The 20194-nt window shown below is 41.3% G+C and overlaps 1 protein-coding gene across 1 annotated transcript in view; it reads left to right on the top strand.

Annotated features, from left to right (window-relative positions):
* The first annotated feature begins 281 nt into the window (after positions 1-281).
* The window catches only part of P3H2 (prolyl 3-hydroxylase 2), a 169239-nt gene continuing 149326 nt past the window's right edge, over positions 282-20194 (top strand). Inside the window, exon 1 of the mRNA XM_032171904.2 lies at positions 282-924. Within this exon, the coding sequence (XP_032027795.1) occupies positions 448-924 (477 nt within the window). The 5' untranslated portion in view covers positions 282-447. The remainder of the gene's footprint in view (positions 925-20194) is intronic.

The raw sequence follows: 20194 nt of genomic DNA, 5'->3' as shown, positions 1-20194 counted from the left end.
TGATTAAGGCCCTAACCTTGCTGAGCTGGATTTTATTTCCCAAAAAGAAGACTAATACTGTCCACTTGTACAACTAGAAGGGAGCCCACGTGTAAAGCGCCTCGTCCCCGGCTGGCCTCAAGCGGCGCTAGCTCTCTGGCTGGCGCTGGAGTGTGCCGCCCCTGGCAGCCCCGCCGCGGCAGCCGGGAGCCTGGCAGATCGGTTTTCGGAGTCTCAGGCAGCAGGAGGAGCGTGTGAGCTGTGGGCGTCCCTTTAAGAGCGGCTGGCCAGGCACGGCCTCCGCCTCTCAGTACGCGGAGCGCCGGCGGTCACCTGGGGCTCGCGGAGCAGCCAGATCGCGGCGGAGTCGGCGCGCTTCCCCGAGTGAAGGTGGGAGAGGGGACCCGGACGCGAGGTGCCCCGAAGCCCTCTCGAGCGTAACCGTCCCGCGCCTCTCTGAGGCGGAGGATGCGGGAGCGCGTCTGGGCGCCGCTGCTCCTGCTGCTGCTGCTGCCGCTGCTCCTGCCGCCGCCACTGTGGGGCGGCCCCCCGGACAGTCCTCGCCGGGAGCTGGAGCTGGAGCCCGGGCCTCTGCAGCCCTTCGACCTGCTCTACGCCAGCGGCGCGGCCGCCTACTACAGCGGAGACTACGAGCAAGCGGTGCGCGACTTGGAAGCGGCGCTGCGCAGCCACCGGCGCCTGCGGGAAATCCGCACGCGCTGTGCCCGCCACTGCGCGGCGCGCCACCCGCTCGCGCCCCCCGGCGAGGGCCCCGGGGCCGAGCTGCCCCTTTTCCGCTCCTTGTTGGGGCGGGCGCGCTGTTATCGCAGCTGTGAGACCCAGCGCCTCGGGGGCCCCGCATCCCGCCACCGCGTCAGCGAGGATGTGCGCAGCGACTTCCAGCGCAGAGTGCCCTACAACTACCTGCAGCGGGCCTACATCAAGGTACCCACAGAGCGCTCCTCCACTCCAAAGCCCCTGCGGCTCTCACATGCTCTCTTGAGCCCTCCCTGCTGCCCCCGTCATCTCTGTTCAGTCTTTCAAATTGGGTCTCCTTAAATACGTGTCTCAGTTTGTGAATCCAGATATCTGGTGGCCCTATCTCTGTATGCAACAATGGATTAACTTGGACAAGTCTTTTTCTCTCTTTCTCAGAGCCAACTTCTCTCTCAAAAAGAGGACTGTCTTAATAAGGCGATGTTTAAAGTACCCATTCAGCACTAATTCATGAGGTGTTGACAAAGCTAAATCTAGTAGTTTCTCTTCTCCCTTCTCACTTCCCATTTCTCTCCTGTCTCCCCTCTCTCGTCCTTCCTATACTGTAGTCTGTACCTTTTCTCTGAAGTTTAAAAGAATCTTCAAAATAGTGAAGTTGAAAGACCTGTTCCAAAACAAATTTCTCTCTCTTCTCCCCTTCACCTACAAAAAAGTAAACATCAAAGTTTAAAGAGAAGGTGTGCTTGGAGGAGGCGAAGCTGTTTGAGGCAGTCTCAGGCAAAGTATCCCCCCTAAGTGCTGACTTTTTCTCCTTTGATAGAGGGCTTCCGTTTTCTGGTGGTATGCATTGGACTGGGTTACTAGGCATCAGTCCTCTCTTTCTAGTTTTATTTTGTATGCCTAACTTGCCTAAAGTTAGTGTCAGGAGATATAGTGTGCATATTGACATAGTGTTCACATCCATAACTTTGAAGATCTCTCTGGATGCTTCAGCAGAGGGAATTTGAATGAGTTCTTCAACCTCCACTGCCACTCACCCAATTTTCCTTCAAATTGACACTCTTAACCCTTCTTTCTGGTTTTCTATGTTAATATATCAATGTCTCTTCTACAGCTACTGGAAAAGTGGAAGCTTTGGGGTTGGTTGGTCATGCTAGCCAATGGACCAGGCTGCTTTGCTCTGCTCTGCTCTGCTCTGCTCTTCTCTTCTCTTCTCTTCTCTTCTCTTCTCTTCTCTTCTCTTCCCTTCTCTTCTCTTCTCTTTTCTTTTTTTGACGGAGTTTTGCTCTTGTCACCCAGGCTGGAGTGCAGTGGTGCAATCTTGGCTCACTGCAACCTCCGCCTCCCGGGCTCAAGCGATTCTCCTGCCTCAGCCTCCTGAGTAGCTGGGATTACAGGTGTGCACCACCATGCCCGGCTAATTTTTGTGTGTGTTTGTATATTTTTAGTAGAGAAGGGGTTTCATCATGTTGACCAGGCTGGTCTCAAACTCCTGACCTCAGGTGACCCGCCCGTCTCCGCCTTCAAAAGTGTTGGGATTATAGGCGCGAGCACAGCTGGACCAGGCTGCATTTCTAAGGAGATGAAAGTACATACCATGTTCAAATATCCAAATGCCTTTTGCAGCTCATCCCACAAGATCTCTGCCCTCATCTGTGGTAGGGTTCTCTCAGATTGGCAACTGTTGGTGGAGTGCACGAAATTTCAACTAAGTATAAATCTTAACTTCCCGTGTATTGTGGCTAAGGTGTTGGAGTTCACTGGACTAGTATCTTGGGCAAGAAATGAGGAGAAAGCCTGAATCCTTTCCAGGACTTGTCTTCTGCTTGCCCGTGCCTCCTGATTGCTAAGGCATGTATGAAGTATAACTCTGATTTCTTCTAAGTGATTTACACAGTTTCTGGTGGTCTTACAGAAATCAGTCAACACCAAGCAGAGAGGGGACCTTGAGTGTCTGACAGTGAAGTTATCACGAGCTAGTTCCCAGAGCAGAATATGGGTGGTCCCTGTAGCTTGGTCCTCCCAGGAGTCTGAGATGTGAGGTTAGCAGTCCTGCTGTTAATTCTGTCACAAATTTTGGACATGTTTTCCTTTCTCATATCTGGAGAAAGAATACATATTCAAGGCCAGTCCTATAAAAATAAATAACCATGAGGTAACTCTCAATATGTGGGTTTCCCTGGTTCTGGAATTCTGCTTGCTTCACTGTTAATGTTAGCATTTGTCAGTCATTTCCCCTCCGGTTCCCTGGTTGGAGGTCAAAGAAGGTGAGGCCATAGGTTTAACATACCTCAAATTTTTGTGGCGAATTGATTACAGGAACAAGTCACACTCTGTAAGTGAATTGCTGGGTGTTGTCTGATGAATTAATGAAGTTTAAGAAGTTCTTTCAAAGATATGTGGCTTCATGTGTTCATTTCAGTTCTACCAACAATATTTCTGAGAGCAGAACAAGTCTTGCATCTTCTCCCTACTTCTCTTCTCTGGCAGTTTCTTGGATCTACATAATTGATAATCTCTTAAGAAGGAAATATTTTATCCCTTTGGAAATTCATGTTTGAAAGTTGGAGTTTGTGAACATCTACAAATGCGTCATGGTTTTTCTCTCCCCTGCACCCCCCTCCCCCAGCCCCCAAGAATGCCACAATGTTAGCCTTTGCTTGGCTTCTTCGGAATTTCACTTATGAATATGCACACACACCATCTTTTGAGACTGAAAAAAAAAAAAAACCTCTCAAATAATAAAAGAACATCCTGGAGCTCTGACAGGTCTGGATTCTAGAGCATTAATTCCCTGATGTTAGGATGAGGAACTCCCTGCATGTGACTGGATATGGTCATGGTGCCCTGTATCTTTTAATTGCTTTTGACATCAGTGATCCAGTTTGCACTTAAAAGGATAATCCTGGACTAGATCAAATTCAGTGAGGGAGGACTGAAATGCTTCATAAAGCTAAGAAAGTACAATTATTCTCGGCTAAGAGATTTTCCAACTATAGAAGCTCTCAGGAGATGTTACTGCTTCCCCAAATCCTGCTGAGTGGGCCTCCGATGAAAGCAGATTATTTGTGCTGGTGCGTCGGAGGGGAAGAAGGATGAAAAATCATGAAATCTGAGACCCAATGTGTTCAATTTCTTGGTTCACAGATGAGGAGAGGGATGTTTCTAAATGTTTAATAGAAAGGTAAAGAGGTTTGCTCAGTGTCACATATTTAGTGGTGTACCAAATGATCTGCTGAAATGAGCACAGGGCTGGGAGTCAGGAGTCTGGATTCTTCCAATAACTGATTCCAATAGCTTTCCTGTGCCCACTGGCCTGTAGGTTCACATCACGTCCCAGAGAATGCTGCATACCCCAGGGCTATCCTTGTGCCAGAGTTGGACAGCTCCAGGGATGAGTATGTCCTTGTCTTGCAGGGTAACAGATACTCACTACATCTTTCATAAGCCTTGCTCTGTTGAATTTTTTCAAGGCCTGGCATGTTGGGAATTTGCCTAGACAGCTATGAGGCAGTAGTTTCACGTGGCTCCTAGCCATCCTTTTTGTTTAAAGGCAGCGTGAGACTCCTCAAACTTTTGATTTTTATCATTTAAGATTGTTAGAGATAACCCATGATTCATAGCCTAAGACGTAATATATGGCTTTTAGCATTGCATTCTCTGCTCAGAAACCTTCAGTGGCCTTCCTCTTGCTACCATATAAAGCTCAAATAGTTTACCATAGCATCCACAGCCTGGCTCCCTCTCAACCTTCCCAGCCCTGTCTTCCCCAACTCTGCCACCCTCCAGCCAAAGGTAACAATGAGTGCTTTGTCTTATGCCTGACACTTTTGCATCTCTTGGCCTTGTTTAGTCTTTCTTGGGAGGTGTAGAGGCTTTAGAATAGGATAGATATGGGATTAATTTTTAGTTTTCCCAGTCTCTATCTGTGTGACTGTCAGCAAATTACATAAGATTTTTCAGCTCTAGTTCTCCCATCTGCAAAATGGGGAAATAATGTGGCCTACCTTCCTATTTTAGGTTAAGTTTAAGAGATGAGTGACGTGAAGCACCCAGAATAGGGCCTGATTCTCAGTAACCATTGGAGATACATTTATTCTTTTTATTAGTTAAAATAGTAGACCTTCCCTCCGCCTTTTCTACATGTTCAAATCATAACTATCCTAACATATAAATGCATCTATTTCTGTGAGTTCTTCCTTCACTCCATCTACAACTCCCAAAAGTACACCATTTCTCCCTTTTCTGAATTCCCACAGTAACAAATTTGTTCCTCTTCTGTCATTTTTCATTTTTAACCTTGTTTTGGAAAAACTGATAATTTTGTTATTACTTAGGTGAGCTTCTTGAAATCAAGAACTGTCTTAGTGGTTCTTGTATCTCCTAAAGTAGAGGTTCCCAGATTTGGATGATTACTAAATGGATAATTATTATTAATCATCAGGGGCTTTAAAATGTGATTCAAAATTAGAGATAAAGGCTCAGTAGGTCTGAGTTGGGTCATCGGCAACCATCTTCCCTCCAAATACCTAACACGGGGGGTGGTAGCAGTAGATGTTCAGTGTATGTTTGCTGAATGAATAATAACTTGGTTCCATGCATATGAACTGTTGTTGAGGAAGATGTCTGCATGGTGGCAGGAGGTTTTCTCACTTTAGTTGTTTGGCTTCCTGGCTGGTCAGTTGGGAGAGAACGTTACAGGACTGTTGACTGCCTGACTTCTCACTATTTTCTACTTACAAGTTCTGGCTAATGTTGCAAACTTTCACCCCCTTCCCCACCCTCCTTTTTCGTCTTTAGTTCTTATTACTTAAAACTGTACTGCAAAATACCCTTGACATATTGTACCTGTTTTATGTACAATTCTGGAATTTAAACAAACATGAGGGATACTTTTCTTTCTTATCTGTGTCCTTTAGAATCAGGAATGGTTTGACAGTGTCTGTTTTTTTTTTTTTTTTTCCTCCCACTTTTCCCAACCATTTAAAAAAAAAAAAGAAAAGAAAAAAAATGCTGTTTATTTATTCAGTTTTCTACTCAAAACAAGCTTGCCCCTGCTTGTTTTGTTTCTGTGTTGTTGCTTTGTTTCATTTGACCTTTGTTTTTCTTCTTAGGATTAAAAGGAAGGGGAAAAATAAATACACAATTACATTAGGCAATTCTGTTTTGGTCCTAGAGTCCTCTCTTGAAACTTCCTGTATCTTGACCATAATCTATTTGATTAGGATTAAAAGGAAGGGGAAAAATAAGGACACAATTACATTAGGCAATTCTGTTTTGGTCCCAGAGTCCTCTTGAAACTTCCTTTATCTTGACCATAATCTATTTGATTAGTGGTTCCTAGAGGGAAAAAAAGTAAACTCCAGGAATTTCCTCACTCTTACTCTGTTTTATCAACTGCTATCTCTTTCTATTATGAATGCCTTAAAATGAAATTGAAAACCCAGACAAGTGCATCATATAGATCTTATTAGTTTAGAATAAAAATGCTTTCCTGAATTTCATATTTAAATTATTTTTACCTATTTGTAGAATATGTATATTTTATCTGCAAATTATTTCAAATAGAAGATTGATTTCATATCTTCTTGAAATAGCTGTTATGAAATTGTTCTAATGGTTATTTCCTCAAAAGATGAAGCTTTTCCCCCCTCTCTTTAACAACTGAACACTTTTTTTGTGCTTAAATCATCAAAATGTACAGGTCACTATCTTTATGTCTCACTCCTTAGGAAGAAAACCTGAGAGATTGTTCGTCTAGCTAGTTTTTAGGTCCTGTGTGCTAAGGAATTAGAATCACAATTGTTCCTCCTTGGCATTGTCCCATATTTGAAAGCCTGGTCAGCTCCCTCCCAGTCATCCATTGCCCGTATAAGTGATAAGTGCCACAGAGGCTTAAAATTTAATTAGATGAGGCTGGGGGCGGTGGCTCACGCCTGTAATCCCAGCACTTTGGGAGGCTGAGGTGGGCATATCACGAGGTCAGGAGATCGAGACCATCATGGCTAACACGGTGAAACCCCGTCTCTACTAAAAATATAAACAATTAGCCGGGCGTGGTGGCGGGTGCCTGTAGTCCCAGCTACTCGGGAGGCTGAGGCAGGAGAATGGCGTGAACCCGGGAGGCGGAGCTCGCAGTGAGCCCAGATTGCGCCACTGCACTCCAGCCTGGGCAGTAGAGCGAGGCTCCGTCTCAAAAAAAAAAATAATAATAATAATTAGGTGAGGGCAGCAACTGCTTGCAAGTATTCTCCCATGGTTAATCAGCCTGGTTAATCAGGGATTCCTTCCTAGCCTTTTTTTTTTTTTTTTTTTTTTGAGACGGAGTCTCGCTCTGTCGTCCAGGCTGGAGTGCAGTGGCGCGATCTGGGCTCACTGCAAGCTCCGCCTCCCGGGTTCACGCCATTCTCCTGCCTCAGCCTCCCGCGTAGCTGGGACTACAGACGCCCGCCACCACGCCCGGCTAATTTCTTTTTGTATTTTTAGTAGAGACGGGGTTTCACTGTGTTAGCCAGGATGGTCTCGATCTCCTGACCTCGTGATCCGCCCGCCTCGGCCTCCCAAAGTGCTGGGATTACAGGCGGGAGCCACCGCTCCTGGCCTCCTTCCTAGCCTTTAACAAAGGAAATTAATAAACTGCTGTCTCTCTTTCTTCATAGACCTCGTCTCTCAGAATCAAATGGATTCTGTTAGTAATATCATCTGCTCATTGATAAACTCCAAAGGGGTAGCTGTGAAATTCTCTTGGAAATGCTTGATAAAATGTCAACTTCCTCATAGGCGAGACTTGATACATTTTGAAAGATGGATAGGTTCACCTAAATGAAGACTTGCTGGATTTGATATAATAACTATTCTTTCGTATTGCTAAGGAATTAAGTAAACTGTGGATTTCTTAGGATTGCAGATTTTATAGCTGGAAGAGACTCCAAAAGAACATCTTCAAGTCAACTAACTGCTTTGGGACAGTGACATAGAAGTGAGGGAGGGAAGGATAACTATTTTGCTCGAGAAATGTAATCTAACAAGGGTGGAAGTGGTAGTTATTAAAATTATAAAAATGCTATAGCTTGAAAGGCCCTCAAAGATCGTGAAAAAATCTATCCCTGTCACTTAACAGATGATGACACTGGCCTCACAGATTCTACAACAAATCAAGAAGGGCCAGCAAATGGAGCTCGGTCCAGAGTAGATTTTCTCACTTCCAGTCTCCTGCTCTTTCCAGCCTCTATGTAACAGTCATGGCTACCTCCTTGAGGGGTGGTCTGGTGAATCAGTGGTGCACTTGAGACCTGCAGTAAACCCATTGCCTTCAGAGACAAAGTGGGCATAAGACACATCTTCCTGGACTGCCCCCTCCGCCCTGCACTTTCATTCACATGATACTTAAGTTATTCAGCCAAGAGTCACAGTTGTCTGGTGGAAAATGTTGCATTTCTCATTAGGAAAAATAATTCCTCCTGTCTTTTTTTTTTTCCCATTCATCTTTCTTCTATAATTCTTTTTCTTTTTATTCATCCCTCCTTTCCTGCTGTCTGATTTTCTAGCCTAGTATTTTCCACCAGACCTTGTCATCATTTGCCAAATGGCCTACACATATCTTTAAAAAAAATAATTTGATGTCAGCCTTCTGAGTGGCATTCCTAGTGTTGTATGTGTGTTTTGCTGGTTTTAGTACTGAAGAGGACTGCAGACTGTTGTTGAAAGAAGCTATTTCTCTTGACCACACTCCTTTCTGCTCTACTGTACTATATCGTTTCCTCTTTATTTCTGTGTTTTTCCTTGGCCCTACCCCTGCATTGTCCTGTTAGTGGTCTACACAATGAAAGCACATCTGAAAAGAAGAGAGCAGAGGGAAAAATGGGGAAAGAGAAAATAGTGGTAGACCTACGGTCAGGTTTCTAGCTGTAATAAAATAAAAGCCATTGAGCCTCTTCATTTAATCTGATAAACAGTCATAGGTATCTACTTTTTGATACTGTTTTTATGTCACTTACCCTCATGTGTGTTGTGCAAGACCTGGGTATGGGTTGGAGGAAGATGTTCCCCACCAGCTCTCTATCTTTCTGCCATTGCTCCCCTGCACATTCATGAAACATCAGTACTCCAACCATTTCATTTTATGGATGGGAAAATAAAGCTCAAAAGAGAATTGAGTTGATCAAAGTAAATGCAATCAAATGGAAGATCCAGGATTAGAATCCAGGAACCTAGACTCCCTCCAACCCCTGTGACATTGCCATTGACCACTAGTTGTAAGATCCACACTAGAATAGGGTTCCTCCCATCAATGAGCTCACATCTAATATAGAAGATTTCAAATGGCACATAATTATAACCTAAGACCCATGGGGAAAATTGTCAACCATAATACAAGTTATAGGATTATTTTTATTGCACTCCCCATTATTCCATTAATGATAAAGTGACTTAACCCTAGGGACATTAACGATTTCAACAAGTTTCACTTTTCTCTCTCTGAGCATCTTCCATGAATTCCTGTGAATAGAAGTGGCTGGACCAGCTGTCTGTGATTCTGACATTGAGGCTGTCAAGAATATTGTTTATGGCAAGAATCCATGCATCGGGTAAATTAGATTCATGATATTCTGTACAAAATTTTCCCTGTCTTTGAAAGTTCAAAAGAAAGAAAGAGTCACATTTAAGTGGGGAACAGGAAGACCAGAAACTGGTTTCATGGAGGAAGTGATGTTTAAAATCTTTTATTCTAGAGGGGCCAATGCTAGTTTCCAGATTGGGGTTTTGGATACACAGATGAAAGCTACATTGTCATTTCTGTATATAGTATATTAAAATAGAGCCCCTCTGATTTTGTTTTTTTTAAAAGGCATTCTTTCTCCCCACCCTTTACCACCCTATCTTTCTGCAGCTGCACCCTGCCACATTAATGGAACACTAGTATTCCAGGCATCCCATTTTACAGATGGAAAATAAAGGCCAAAAGAGAATTGAGTGGCCCACATTTTACAGCACTGTAAGAGAAAGACCAGGATTAGAATCCAAGAACCCTGACTTCCATTTCTGTGAAATGGCCATTGACCACTATTTGGAAGGCCCACAGTGAAAACACAAGCTTAACGAAGTTAAAATGAAACACACAGCATGCCATTTCCATTATTTGCTAAATGAAAGAGACCGTGAAATAAAAGCCACAGTCTTCTTTTTTTTTTTTTTTTAAGGCGGAGTCTCGCTCTGTCGCCCAGGCTGGAGTGCAGTGGCGCAATCTCGGCTCACTGCAAGCTCCGCCTCCCGGGTTCACGCCATTCTCCTGCTTCAGCCTCTCTGAGTAGCTGGGACTACAGGCGCCCGCCACCACGCCCGGCTAATTTTTTGTATTTTTAGTAGAGACGGGGTTTCACCGTGGTCTCTCTCGATCTCCTGACCTCGTGATCCGCCCGCCTCGGCCTCCCAAAGTGCTGGATTACAAGCGTGAGCCACCGCGCCCGGCCAGCCACAATCTTCTTATGCAGTGTTATTCCTTGCACTACTGTTCTGCCTACTTCTGGGGAAAACTCAGAAATAAGAACCTGAGTCAATGCTGTTTCCCAGTTAGCTTAATGAAAATGAATGAGGCAAAGGATCTTCTTTGGAAGGGAAATAGAGGAATAGGAGCCAGAAAGGGGGAGATCCAAAACATCAGAATTTCTAGAAGTGCAGGGCTATCAGAATGATCCTGCTGGAATTCATTATCTACAAATATTAGATTCAGTTTTTGAGCACATAACAGGAAACTTCTGGGGATTGCAGTTTAATTGTACTGGGACCCTGGAAAAGAATGGATAAAAGCAAAATATGTAATAAAGTAAATGATTACAAAACAAAGAAACTTTTAACAAATCTGGAAGCCCAGGAAATTTGAGCCAATTTTGACATATTCTTCTTGCTTGAATGCTAAATTTGTAAGTCTGCCAAAATCAATAGATTTGCACAGAGAAATTGACACATAATTAAGACTCCAGGCATAGAGAATTACCTTAAAACCAGATTTGGCTGTTTTTTAAAAATGAGCTCAATTTATAGTATCAAAGACTAATCCAGTAGACCATACAAATTATTTCTCCACTGAAGCATGTGCTATTTTAAGATAATATTTTCATATGAAATCCAGGATCAACAACAATCAGCATTTGATTCTAATACAAGCCATTTATAAATGCCACCAGGGACAGAGACTTTCACAGTCATTGTTTCTATAGGATTAGCAAGGGCTCAGTTAAACAGTGGAGTTTGCAGGTTTTCAGGTCAATAAGCATTTCAGTCTGGGTTTCTCAACCTTGGCTGATTGATAGTCTGGGATGAATAATTCTTTGTTGTGGCAAGCTGTCCTGTGCATTTCAGGATGGCCAGCAACATTCCTGGCCTTTACCTGTTATATCAGTAGTAACACATTCCACTCCCCTCCAAGCAGTGATAACAAAAAATGTCTCCGTATATTGCAAAATGTCACTTGGAGGTCAAAATCACCTCAGATAGAAAAACACTGATTTAAACATTTAGCTATATTTAAGATGACTGGGCCAGGTGTGGTGGTTCATGCCTGTAATCCCAGCACTTTGGGAGGCTAAGGAGGAGGGTGGATCACCTGAGGTCAGGAGTCCGGGACCAGCCTGGCCAACATGGTTAAACCCCAACTCTACTAAAAATACAAGAACTAGCCGAGTTTGGTGGTGTGCCTGTAATCCCAGCTACTTGGGAGGCTGAGATGGGAGAATTGCTTGAACCTGGGAGGGAGAGGCTGCAGTTAGCTGAGATCACGCCGCCGCTGCATTCCAGCCTGGGCAATAGGGCAATAGAGCGAGGCCCTGTCTCAAAAAAAAAAAAAAAAAAAAAAAGGACTGGACATCAAGGTTAGATGGTTAGATAAGTACAATTTATAATAGATGTATACTAGAAGACAATTTGCTCACTGATGAATTATAATATTTATTAAAAAAGTTTGGCTGCAGCTAGGTATCTTTTAGAGGAGAAATCTATTGGAAATAGAGCTTCTCTCTTCAAGATGCAAAGCACTTGGCTTATATCTCTTATCTGGTTCTGCATAGCTGCAGTAGCTCAGCTTACAGAAAAGATCAGATAGTTTTCTCTACTGATTGTCCTAACATGATGAGACAGGTTGCTTTTACAATACAAACTAACTCATCTTAGTTGTGAATTTCAAACTCCAGAATGATTATACTTCTCATTCACCTTGTAAAGTTCCCAAACCCAATTACTCATAAATAATCCACTGGAACCTGTAAGTTTTCTTTGAGTTAGCTCTGTGTCACATCTATTCTTAGGAAGCAGCTTGACTGAAAACAAAAATGCCAACTCACAGAAGGCTGGGAAGTGGGGGAAATAAGAGGAGGTCAGGTGAAAGAAAAAATATTAGAGAGAGAAAGAAAGAGAAAGGAAGGGAAGGAGGGAGCCAAAGAGTGATACAGAAATAGAGGAAGAAGGATGACGAGATAATGAACAAAAATGAAGCAAAGGAAAGCCAAGAGCAATTAGATTGAAGTCCAAAGGTCTCAGGCATGAAAAGAGTCTCAGGAAAGAAAACTAGGATGTTTCCCACTCTGATATCTGTCTCTGTTGTAAAATTAGTAATTGGGAAGCAGATGTTTGTCTTTCTTCCACTCTGTATTGCCATAAGGCCATATTCTATTGAGACACTTCTGCCTTGCTGAAGCCCAGAACAGCAGAGCTAATCAGCTTCTTCAGGAAAGAGAAGGAAGTAATTCCTCTGGCTAGCGATTCCACATGTACAACACTGAATATTTACCAAATGATATAATTCCCCTCTAAAAAAACAAAAACAAACAAAAGAGAAAGATCCCAAATAAAAAATGCTAGCTAATAGTTTTCATTAAAATAAACTGTTTTCTCTATCAGCAATTTAAAAAAAATACTGAGGCCTTTTAGATGTAACCTTCTTTTTTAAGGCCCTGGAGATAGGAAGATGAGTAACGCACTCTTCCTATCTTCAAGTAAGTCACAGTCCATTGAAGAAAACAAATGTGTATATAGCTGTAATATTAATGTAATAAACAGAGGCACTCCTGTGTGATTATGTAGTGTCAATTCAAAGATGTTTTGTATCAAAACAGTGAAATTAAATATGGCAAAGAAAAAGTAAAGATTTACAGGCTGGGCATAGACTAGCCACACCTGGCCCAGTCATCTTAAATATAGCTAAATGTTTAAATCAGTGTTTTTCTATCTGGTGTGATTTTGACCTCCAAGTGACATTTTGCAATATATGGAGACATTTTTTGTTATCACTGCTTGGAGGGGAGTGGAATGTGTTACTACTGATATAACAGGTAAAGGCCAGGAATGTTGCTGGCCATCCTGAAATGCACAGCCTGTAAATAATCTCAGTGCTTTGGGAGGCTGAGGTGGGAGGATCACTTGAGCCCAGGAGTTTGAGGCTGCAGTGAGCCATGATTGCACCACTGCACTCTAGCCAGGGTGACAGAGCAAGACCATGTCTCAAAAAAGAAAAAAAAAATTATGGTGTGTGAAACCTGCCATTTAAAAAATACTGGTAATTTTTAGGCTGGGCACAACGCCTCATGCCTGTAATCCCAACACTTTGGGAGGTAGAGGCGGGAAGATTGCTTGAGTCCAGGAGTTCAAGACTGCCTGTGTAATATGGTGGGAACTCTGTCTCTAAAAAAAAAAAAAAAAAAAGTAAAAATAAAATACTGGTAATTTTTAATAGATAGGAAAAAAGGAATAAAAAACAAAAAATACTATTGGAAACAGAGACAGTGAAAAATTTGGAGAATTAATTTAATCAATAGTACAGGCAGTTTTAAGAATAAATTTGACTAATCATAGTTTGTGAAAGAATCTGTACTATTCTGAGGCTTGAAAGAAATGTATGTATAGTAAGATATGAAACAATGCCTTTTAGGGAATTGTACTAATAGTTATAAAATCTATTACCTCGAAGCTAAATGTAAGTGAATTGTAGCTTTAAAGATTTTTTAAGTTTGATAAGGGAAATGTCATTTTGCCATTTCAGGTTCCTTTGAAATTCTAGGTGAAGCTCAACCTTCCCTTTTACAGTTCTCCAGATTGTTCACCCTCTTTGTGTCTCAATTTCTATCTCTGTGAAAAGATAATAATAAAAACTACCCAACTCATAGGGTTGATGAAAGGACAAAATGAGGAAATATTTGTGAAAGTCATTTATGAGGGATAGGATACATAAAATTAGGAGTGAGAAAATAGAGAAATTAAAATCCCCATTTGTAGACTAAATTATTCACACAAAAATGCTATGAAAGCACAACAAGAAGAAAATCTTCTATTCACACAGCTGAAACATAGGTCAAAGGATCTCCCTACTTTATCAAGATAACTTGTTGAATTATTTTTTACCTCAATAGGTATAAATGTATATCCATCTATCATCTATCATCTAAATATATATCAAGAAAGTCATTAAACTAATAACAAAGAATGTTTTGTGTATGTGCAGAAAGAATCAGACTAAATACTCATATAGAAAAAATTGTCAGCCTTTGAAGACCATCTTATATTATCTTCCTGATACATTTTGTTTTCAAAGCAGATTATAAAGAAACCTGAAATGGCAAAATGACATTTCCTTTAACAGACTTAAAAAGTCACTGAAATCAAACACTTGATCTTAGTTTTGAAGACAGTTATGTTTTATGACTATAGTTATTAGTGATAACAGATATTATTGACTATTACTATGTACCTCTTATTATGCTAAAAGCTTTATGTAGATTTTCTCATCAAATTCTTTCACCAATCATGAGATCTAAACTCTAGTATATTCTTCATTTTTCAATAGGGATACTGAAGCCTGAAAGATTAAATAAGGTGTCTGAGATTATACTGCTAGTAAGTAACAGAATCAGAATCTGAATCCAGATTTTTCTGATCACAAATCCTGAGTTGTCATCCACTTCTCATAGCTTGAGTTTCGACATCAAACAGATACATAGTCAAAAAAAGTTCTGACTTGTATCAGTTGTTTGAGACTGTATGAAACTTGTCTACATGAATCAGAATTTTCTTTTTTTTTGGAGACAGAGTCTCGCTCTGCCGCCCAGGCTGGAGTGCAGTGGCGCAATCTCAGCTCACTGCAAGCTCCGCCTCCCAGGTTCACGCCATTCTCCTGCCTCAGCCTCTCCGAGTAGCTAGGACTACAGGCGCCCGCCACCACGCCCGGCTAATTTTTTTGTATTTTTAGTAGAGACGGGGTTTCACCACGGTCTCGATCTCCTGACCTCGTGATCCGCCCACCTCGGCCCCCCAAAGTGCTGGGATTACAAGCGTGAGCCACCACGCCCGGCCATGAATCAATCAGAATTTTCTATCAAGAAAATGGCGATAATCATACCTATTTTACAAGGTAATTGTGAGAAGTTAAAAAAAAAAAAGATTGTTCCTTGCCTCATAGCTTCTAGGCAGATGGTGAATTTCTAAGGGAAGATGAAGGGCAAAAGAATATTTAGGCAAATATATCATGGTAAGTGGAGAAAATAATTACATCTATAACAGGTACAGAACGCTAGGGGACATACAAAACAGGCGCTTGACCCATTCAATCTTAGTAACTGGCTTCATGCTCAACACTGCACATTGTAGCACAGACTTACCAGCCTCTTCACCATCAGGATAAAACAAAAATCATCCTCTTCATGGAAATTTGAGGCTGTTCGTTTCCTATGTTAAGAAATGTTCTTTTCTTCCTTCCCCACTAAATTCTCCCATTCTCTGATTTCACAATTTCCTTTATGTTGTGTCCTCTTCTTTGTAATTTTTTTAAATGGACTCTGTTCAAACACATTCCAAATCTTCTCTGTTTCATATTAATAGATAAAATCTCTTCCCACAGACGCAGCTTGGAAATTTTAAACCTCTTTAAGCCTCCTTCCTACCCTGATTTCTTGTACCCATGGGAGATGACTTAAGTTTGAGAATCAACAAACGTTTCTTCATCATAGACACCAAAATGAAACTGCTTTTTTTTTTTTTAGCAGTCAGGTAAATGGGAGAGTAGCTCACAAAAAGTAGTAGAGGGTTACTAGTCTAGGAATCAAGCAATTTAGCCTCTGCACCCAGTTCTGTCATAAATGGCTTTCTCTAGTCCTTGGGGTTTGCATTTGGACTAGGGTAGCATTGGGCCGGTTGCTTAATAAAAGCTCTTCTGCATCTGCCAACTTGAGATGCTAAAACTCTTTTTTTTTTTTGAGACGGAGTCTCGCTCTGTCGCCCAGGCTGGAGTGCAGTGGCGCAATCTCGGCTCACTGCAAGCTCCGCCTCCCGGGTTCACGCCATTCTCCTGCCTCAGCCTCTCCGAGTAGCTGGGACTACAGGCGCCCGCCACCACGCCCGGCTAATTTTTTGTATTTTTAGTAGAGACGGGGTTTCACCGTGGTCTCGATCTCCTGACCTCGTGATCCGCCCGCCTCGGCCTCCCAAAGTGCTGGGATTAGAAGCGTGAGCCACCGTGCCCGGCGCTAAAATTCTTTAGTGGATTGGTACAGCAAGCCAACAGTCTACCTGTGGAAACAGAAAATTGATGAGATTATAAAATGATGGAATATAAAATGCAGTGGACATAAAATAGCTTAAAAGGTTACAGGAAAGGAATTACTTCCAGTGTATCTAATGCTGGTCCTCATCTTGGGGCAGTGAATCCCTTTAAAGTAAAACTTGAAAGAAAGTTACACAAATATTTAATTTAATGGTACTTTAAGAGGATGGAATAAACTAGGCCCTGTTCAAGAAAGACAAAGAAGATAGATAAAAGACTCAAAACCATATATGAGAAACAGCGACAGAGTAAGCTAATGAAGAAAAGACAAGCAACAACAACGAAAAATCTCCTTTTGGAGGTTCAAAAAAGATTATCATTTAAGGCAATTGTTCCTGATCTTTATGAGACTGAAGAATTGAAGCGCTAGGACCAAATAACGGCAAACAAGATCTTGGCTCAAATATGAAAGACTTTCCTCACACTAACAGCTATTCTGAGATCTAATAGGAAGCCCTAGAAGGTGTTCAAACGTGAGTCAAACAAATACCTAATGTAGAGGTTGTATTTAAGGTGCAAGCACCAGAGTGATGTTGAAATAAATGAGATTTAAAATATTTTCCAATCCAAAGTCTGTAAGACTCCATGATTTTGCAAAATGAAAATGTGTCTTGTACCCACAGAGGGGATCATTAAAGTCTTTTTCATGGAAAAAGTCATACAGTTTTCTAGCTTACTTTTGCATTCTAGTTAATGTATTTTAGGCCATGGTTGCCAGCCTACTCCCTATAAATAATTACGTGATGCAAAAAAGAAAAGAGGAGAAAGCAGTACTAAGGCCCTAAAACACACGTGCCAGAACACACATGCATGGAATATTTAGCAGTAATAATATCCACATGCATGATTGGCATCAGTCCTCTGGTTTCTGACTCATGTCTCCATGAGATAACATCTGAGATGGATTTAGTTGTGGTTACATAGTACCACTGGGGGTTTTAAGTTAAATTTATTACAACTGATCAGGACATCCATGCTTAGGAATTGAAACTAGGTATGCTTCTCTGAGCAAATATATCGTGATATACTAAGTAAAAGCAATTTCATTTATAGAGGCTTTGCAGTCCTATTCTGATTTGCTTCCTGTATGTGCTGTCCAGAGGCCAAACCTGGTGGTGTTCTACACTGTAGTTCATTTCTCTAACTTTTATATTGACTGTTAAATAAATTTAACGGGTATTAAAATATTAAATATTTTATAATAATATTTAAAGAATCCCTTTATCCAGCTCCCTCGTCTTTGAAGTTCTTCCCTCACTCTCTAGTTGGGAGAGGGAGGAGTGCCCCGATACCACCACTGGAGTGGAGGGGAATGGGTGGAAGTCCGTGCTCTCTCAGACCAGCTGACATAAAGGTGCATTGAGCCATGGTTTTTGCCCCATGCTGTTTAGCTGGAGTAGACTAGATATTATCACGAATATTTCTGTTGTGCTATGCCAGATCCTTTGACTAGAGACAGCATGCTTTCTAAACGATCTTTGAATGATGATGATGATTAATATAATTTGGAATGGATATGATTTCAGATCTCTAGCAGAGTTTTGTTACCAATACTTTACCACAAAAAGCTACTGAAGGCGGGGCACGGTGGCTCACCCCTGCATTCCCAGCACTTTGGGAAGCCGAGGCCGGTGGATCACTTGAGGTCATGAGTTCAAGACCAGCCTGGCCAACATAGTGAAACCTCGTCTCTACTAAAAATACAAAAATTAGCCAGACGTGGTGGCGGGCACCTGTAATCCCAGCTACTTGGGAGGCTGAGGCACAAGAATCAGTTGAACCTGGGAGGCAGAGGTTGCAGTGAGCCGAGATCGCACCACTGCACCCCAGCCTAGGTGGCAGAGCAAGACTTCATTAAAAAAAAAAAAAAAAAAAAAAAAGCTACTGAAAAACCTTTCTAATGTTGAATAAAAATCTCTAAGTCAACTTTGTCACCACCACTAAATCAACCGTAAGTAGGTGAACCAGATTGTGCTATAGTTCATGTCAAGTTGTTGAACATTCTTTCCTACCTCTGCTTTAGAAGTACGGAAAAGTCCCAGTGCTCTTTCAGCCTTGCCACCAGCCTGCCCTTTCACTTGTTTATATGTCTGTAGATGAGGCTCCTCTAGAACACTGTGATTTAACTCTTTGTAAATAGATACAGATTTGATCATCCTGGTCCACTTTCCCAATAGGATAGTTAGCAAAGGTTTACCTAATGTGTTATTTACGGAAAACCAATTTACTCAGAGTTTGGAATAGGAAAAAAAAGTTTCTAACTAATGATTTCTTTTCCTGTAACCCATTGTCCTAGATTAAGTATGATAGTCTTATGATCAATACCTCCTGAATTCCGGATTATTATGTGTGAATCTTTGACCTAAATATTTACATATGGCTGATAGTACTATTTGAGTCTTGCATGTGATGGAAACTCATGCTTGTTGAATTTGAATTGTCAGTTTTCCTAGGACATGGGAGAACTCCTTTGTCCATATGATTTTATGCATAGTTATTTAGAAAACTAGCATACCTCAGAAATATTGCAGGTTTCGTTCCAGACCATTGCAATAAAGCGAACCTCACAATTTTTACTTTTTGGTTTCCCAGTGCATATAAAATTTGTGTTTACATTATAATTTAGTCTATTAAGTATGCAATAACATTATGTCTAAAAAACAATGTACATACCTTAATTTTAAAAAATACCTATTGCTAAAAATTATCTGAGCCTTCAGCAAGATACAATCTTTTTGTTGGTGGACAGTCTTACATCAGTGTTGGTGGCTGCTGACTGATCAGGTCTGTGGTTACTGTAAGTCGGAGTGACTATGGCATTTAAAACAAAAACGAAGACAAAAAAACAAGAAAGTTTGCCCCATTAATAACTCTTCCTTTTTTAAACTCTTTCTCTGTAGCATACTATGCTGTTTGATAGCATTTTACTCACAGTAAACTTCTTTCCAAAGTGTCAATTCTCTCAAACCCTGCCACTGCTTTATCAACTAAGCTTATGTAATATTCTCAATCTTTTGTTGTCATTTCAGCAGTGTTCACTGCATCTTCACCAGGAGTAGTTTCCACATCAAGAAACCACTTTTTTGGCTCATCCTTAAGAAGCAACTTTTTATCCGTTCAAGTTTTATTGTAAGATTTCAGTAATTAACTAACATCTTCAGGCTCCACTTCTTATTTTAGTTCTCGTGCTATTTCTACCACACTTCAGTTACTTTCTCCACTGAAATCTTGAATTCCTCGAAATCATCCATGAGAGTTGGAATCAACTTCTTCCAAACTTCTGTTAGTGTTGATATTTTGACCTTCTCCTTATGAATCACGAATGCTATTAATGACATCTAGAATGGTAAATCCTTTCCAGAAAGTTTTCAGTTTACTTTGCCCAGATCCACCAGAGGAATTACTATCTACAGCAGTCATAACCTTACAAAGTATATTTCTTAAATAATAAGACTTGCAAATCAAAGTTACTCCTTTATTAAAGGCTGCTGAATGGATGTTATGTTAGTAAGCATGAAAACGACATTGATCTCTTCGTTCGCCTCCATCAGAGCTCTTGGGTGACTAGGAGCTTTGTCAATTAGCAGTAATATTTTGAAATGAATCTTTTATTCTGAGCAGATAACAGTCGGCTTCAAATACTTAGTAAACCATACTGTAAACAGATATGCTGTCATCTAGTCTTTGTTATTCTATTTATAGAGCAAAGGCATAGTAGATTTAGCATAATTCTTAAGGGCCCTAGGATTTGGGGGATGGTAAATGAACATTGGCTTCAAGTTAAAGTCACCAGCTGGATTAGCTCTAACAATAGAGCCAGTCTATCCTTTGAAGCGTTAACATCAGGCATTAACTTATTTTCTCTAGCTAAGAAAGTCCTATGTGACATCTTCCAAGAAGGTGCTTTATCTACAA

The sequence above is a fragment of the Hylobates moloch genome, unplaced genomic scaffold (assembly GCF_009828535.3).
Source record: "Hylobates moloch isolate HMO894 unplaced genomic scaffold, HMol_V3 SCAFFOLD_13, whole genome shotgun sequence".
NCBI lineage: Eukaryota > Metazoa > Chordata > Mammalia > Primates > Hylobatidae > Hylobates > Hylobates moloch.
Note: the sequence above shows the minus strand (reverse complement) of the source record. Positions and strands in the feature narration are given on the sequence as shown.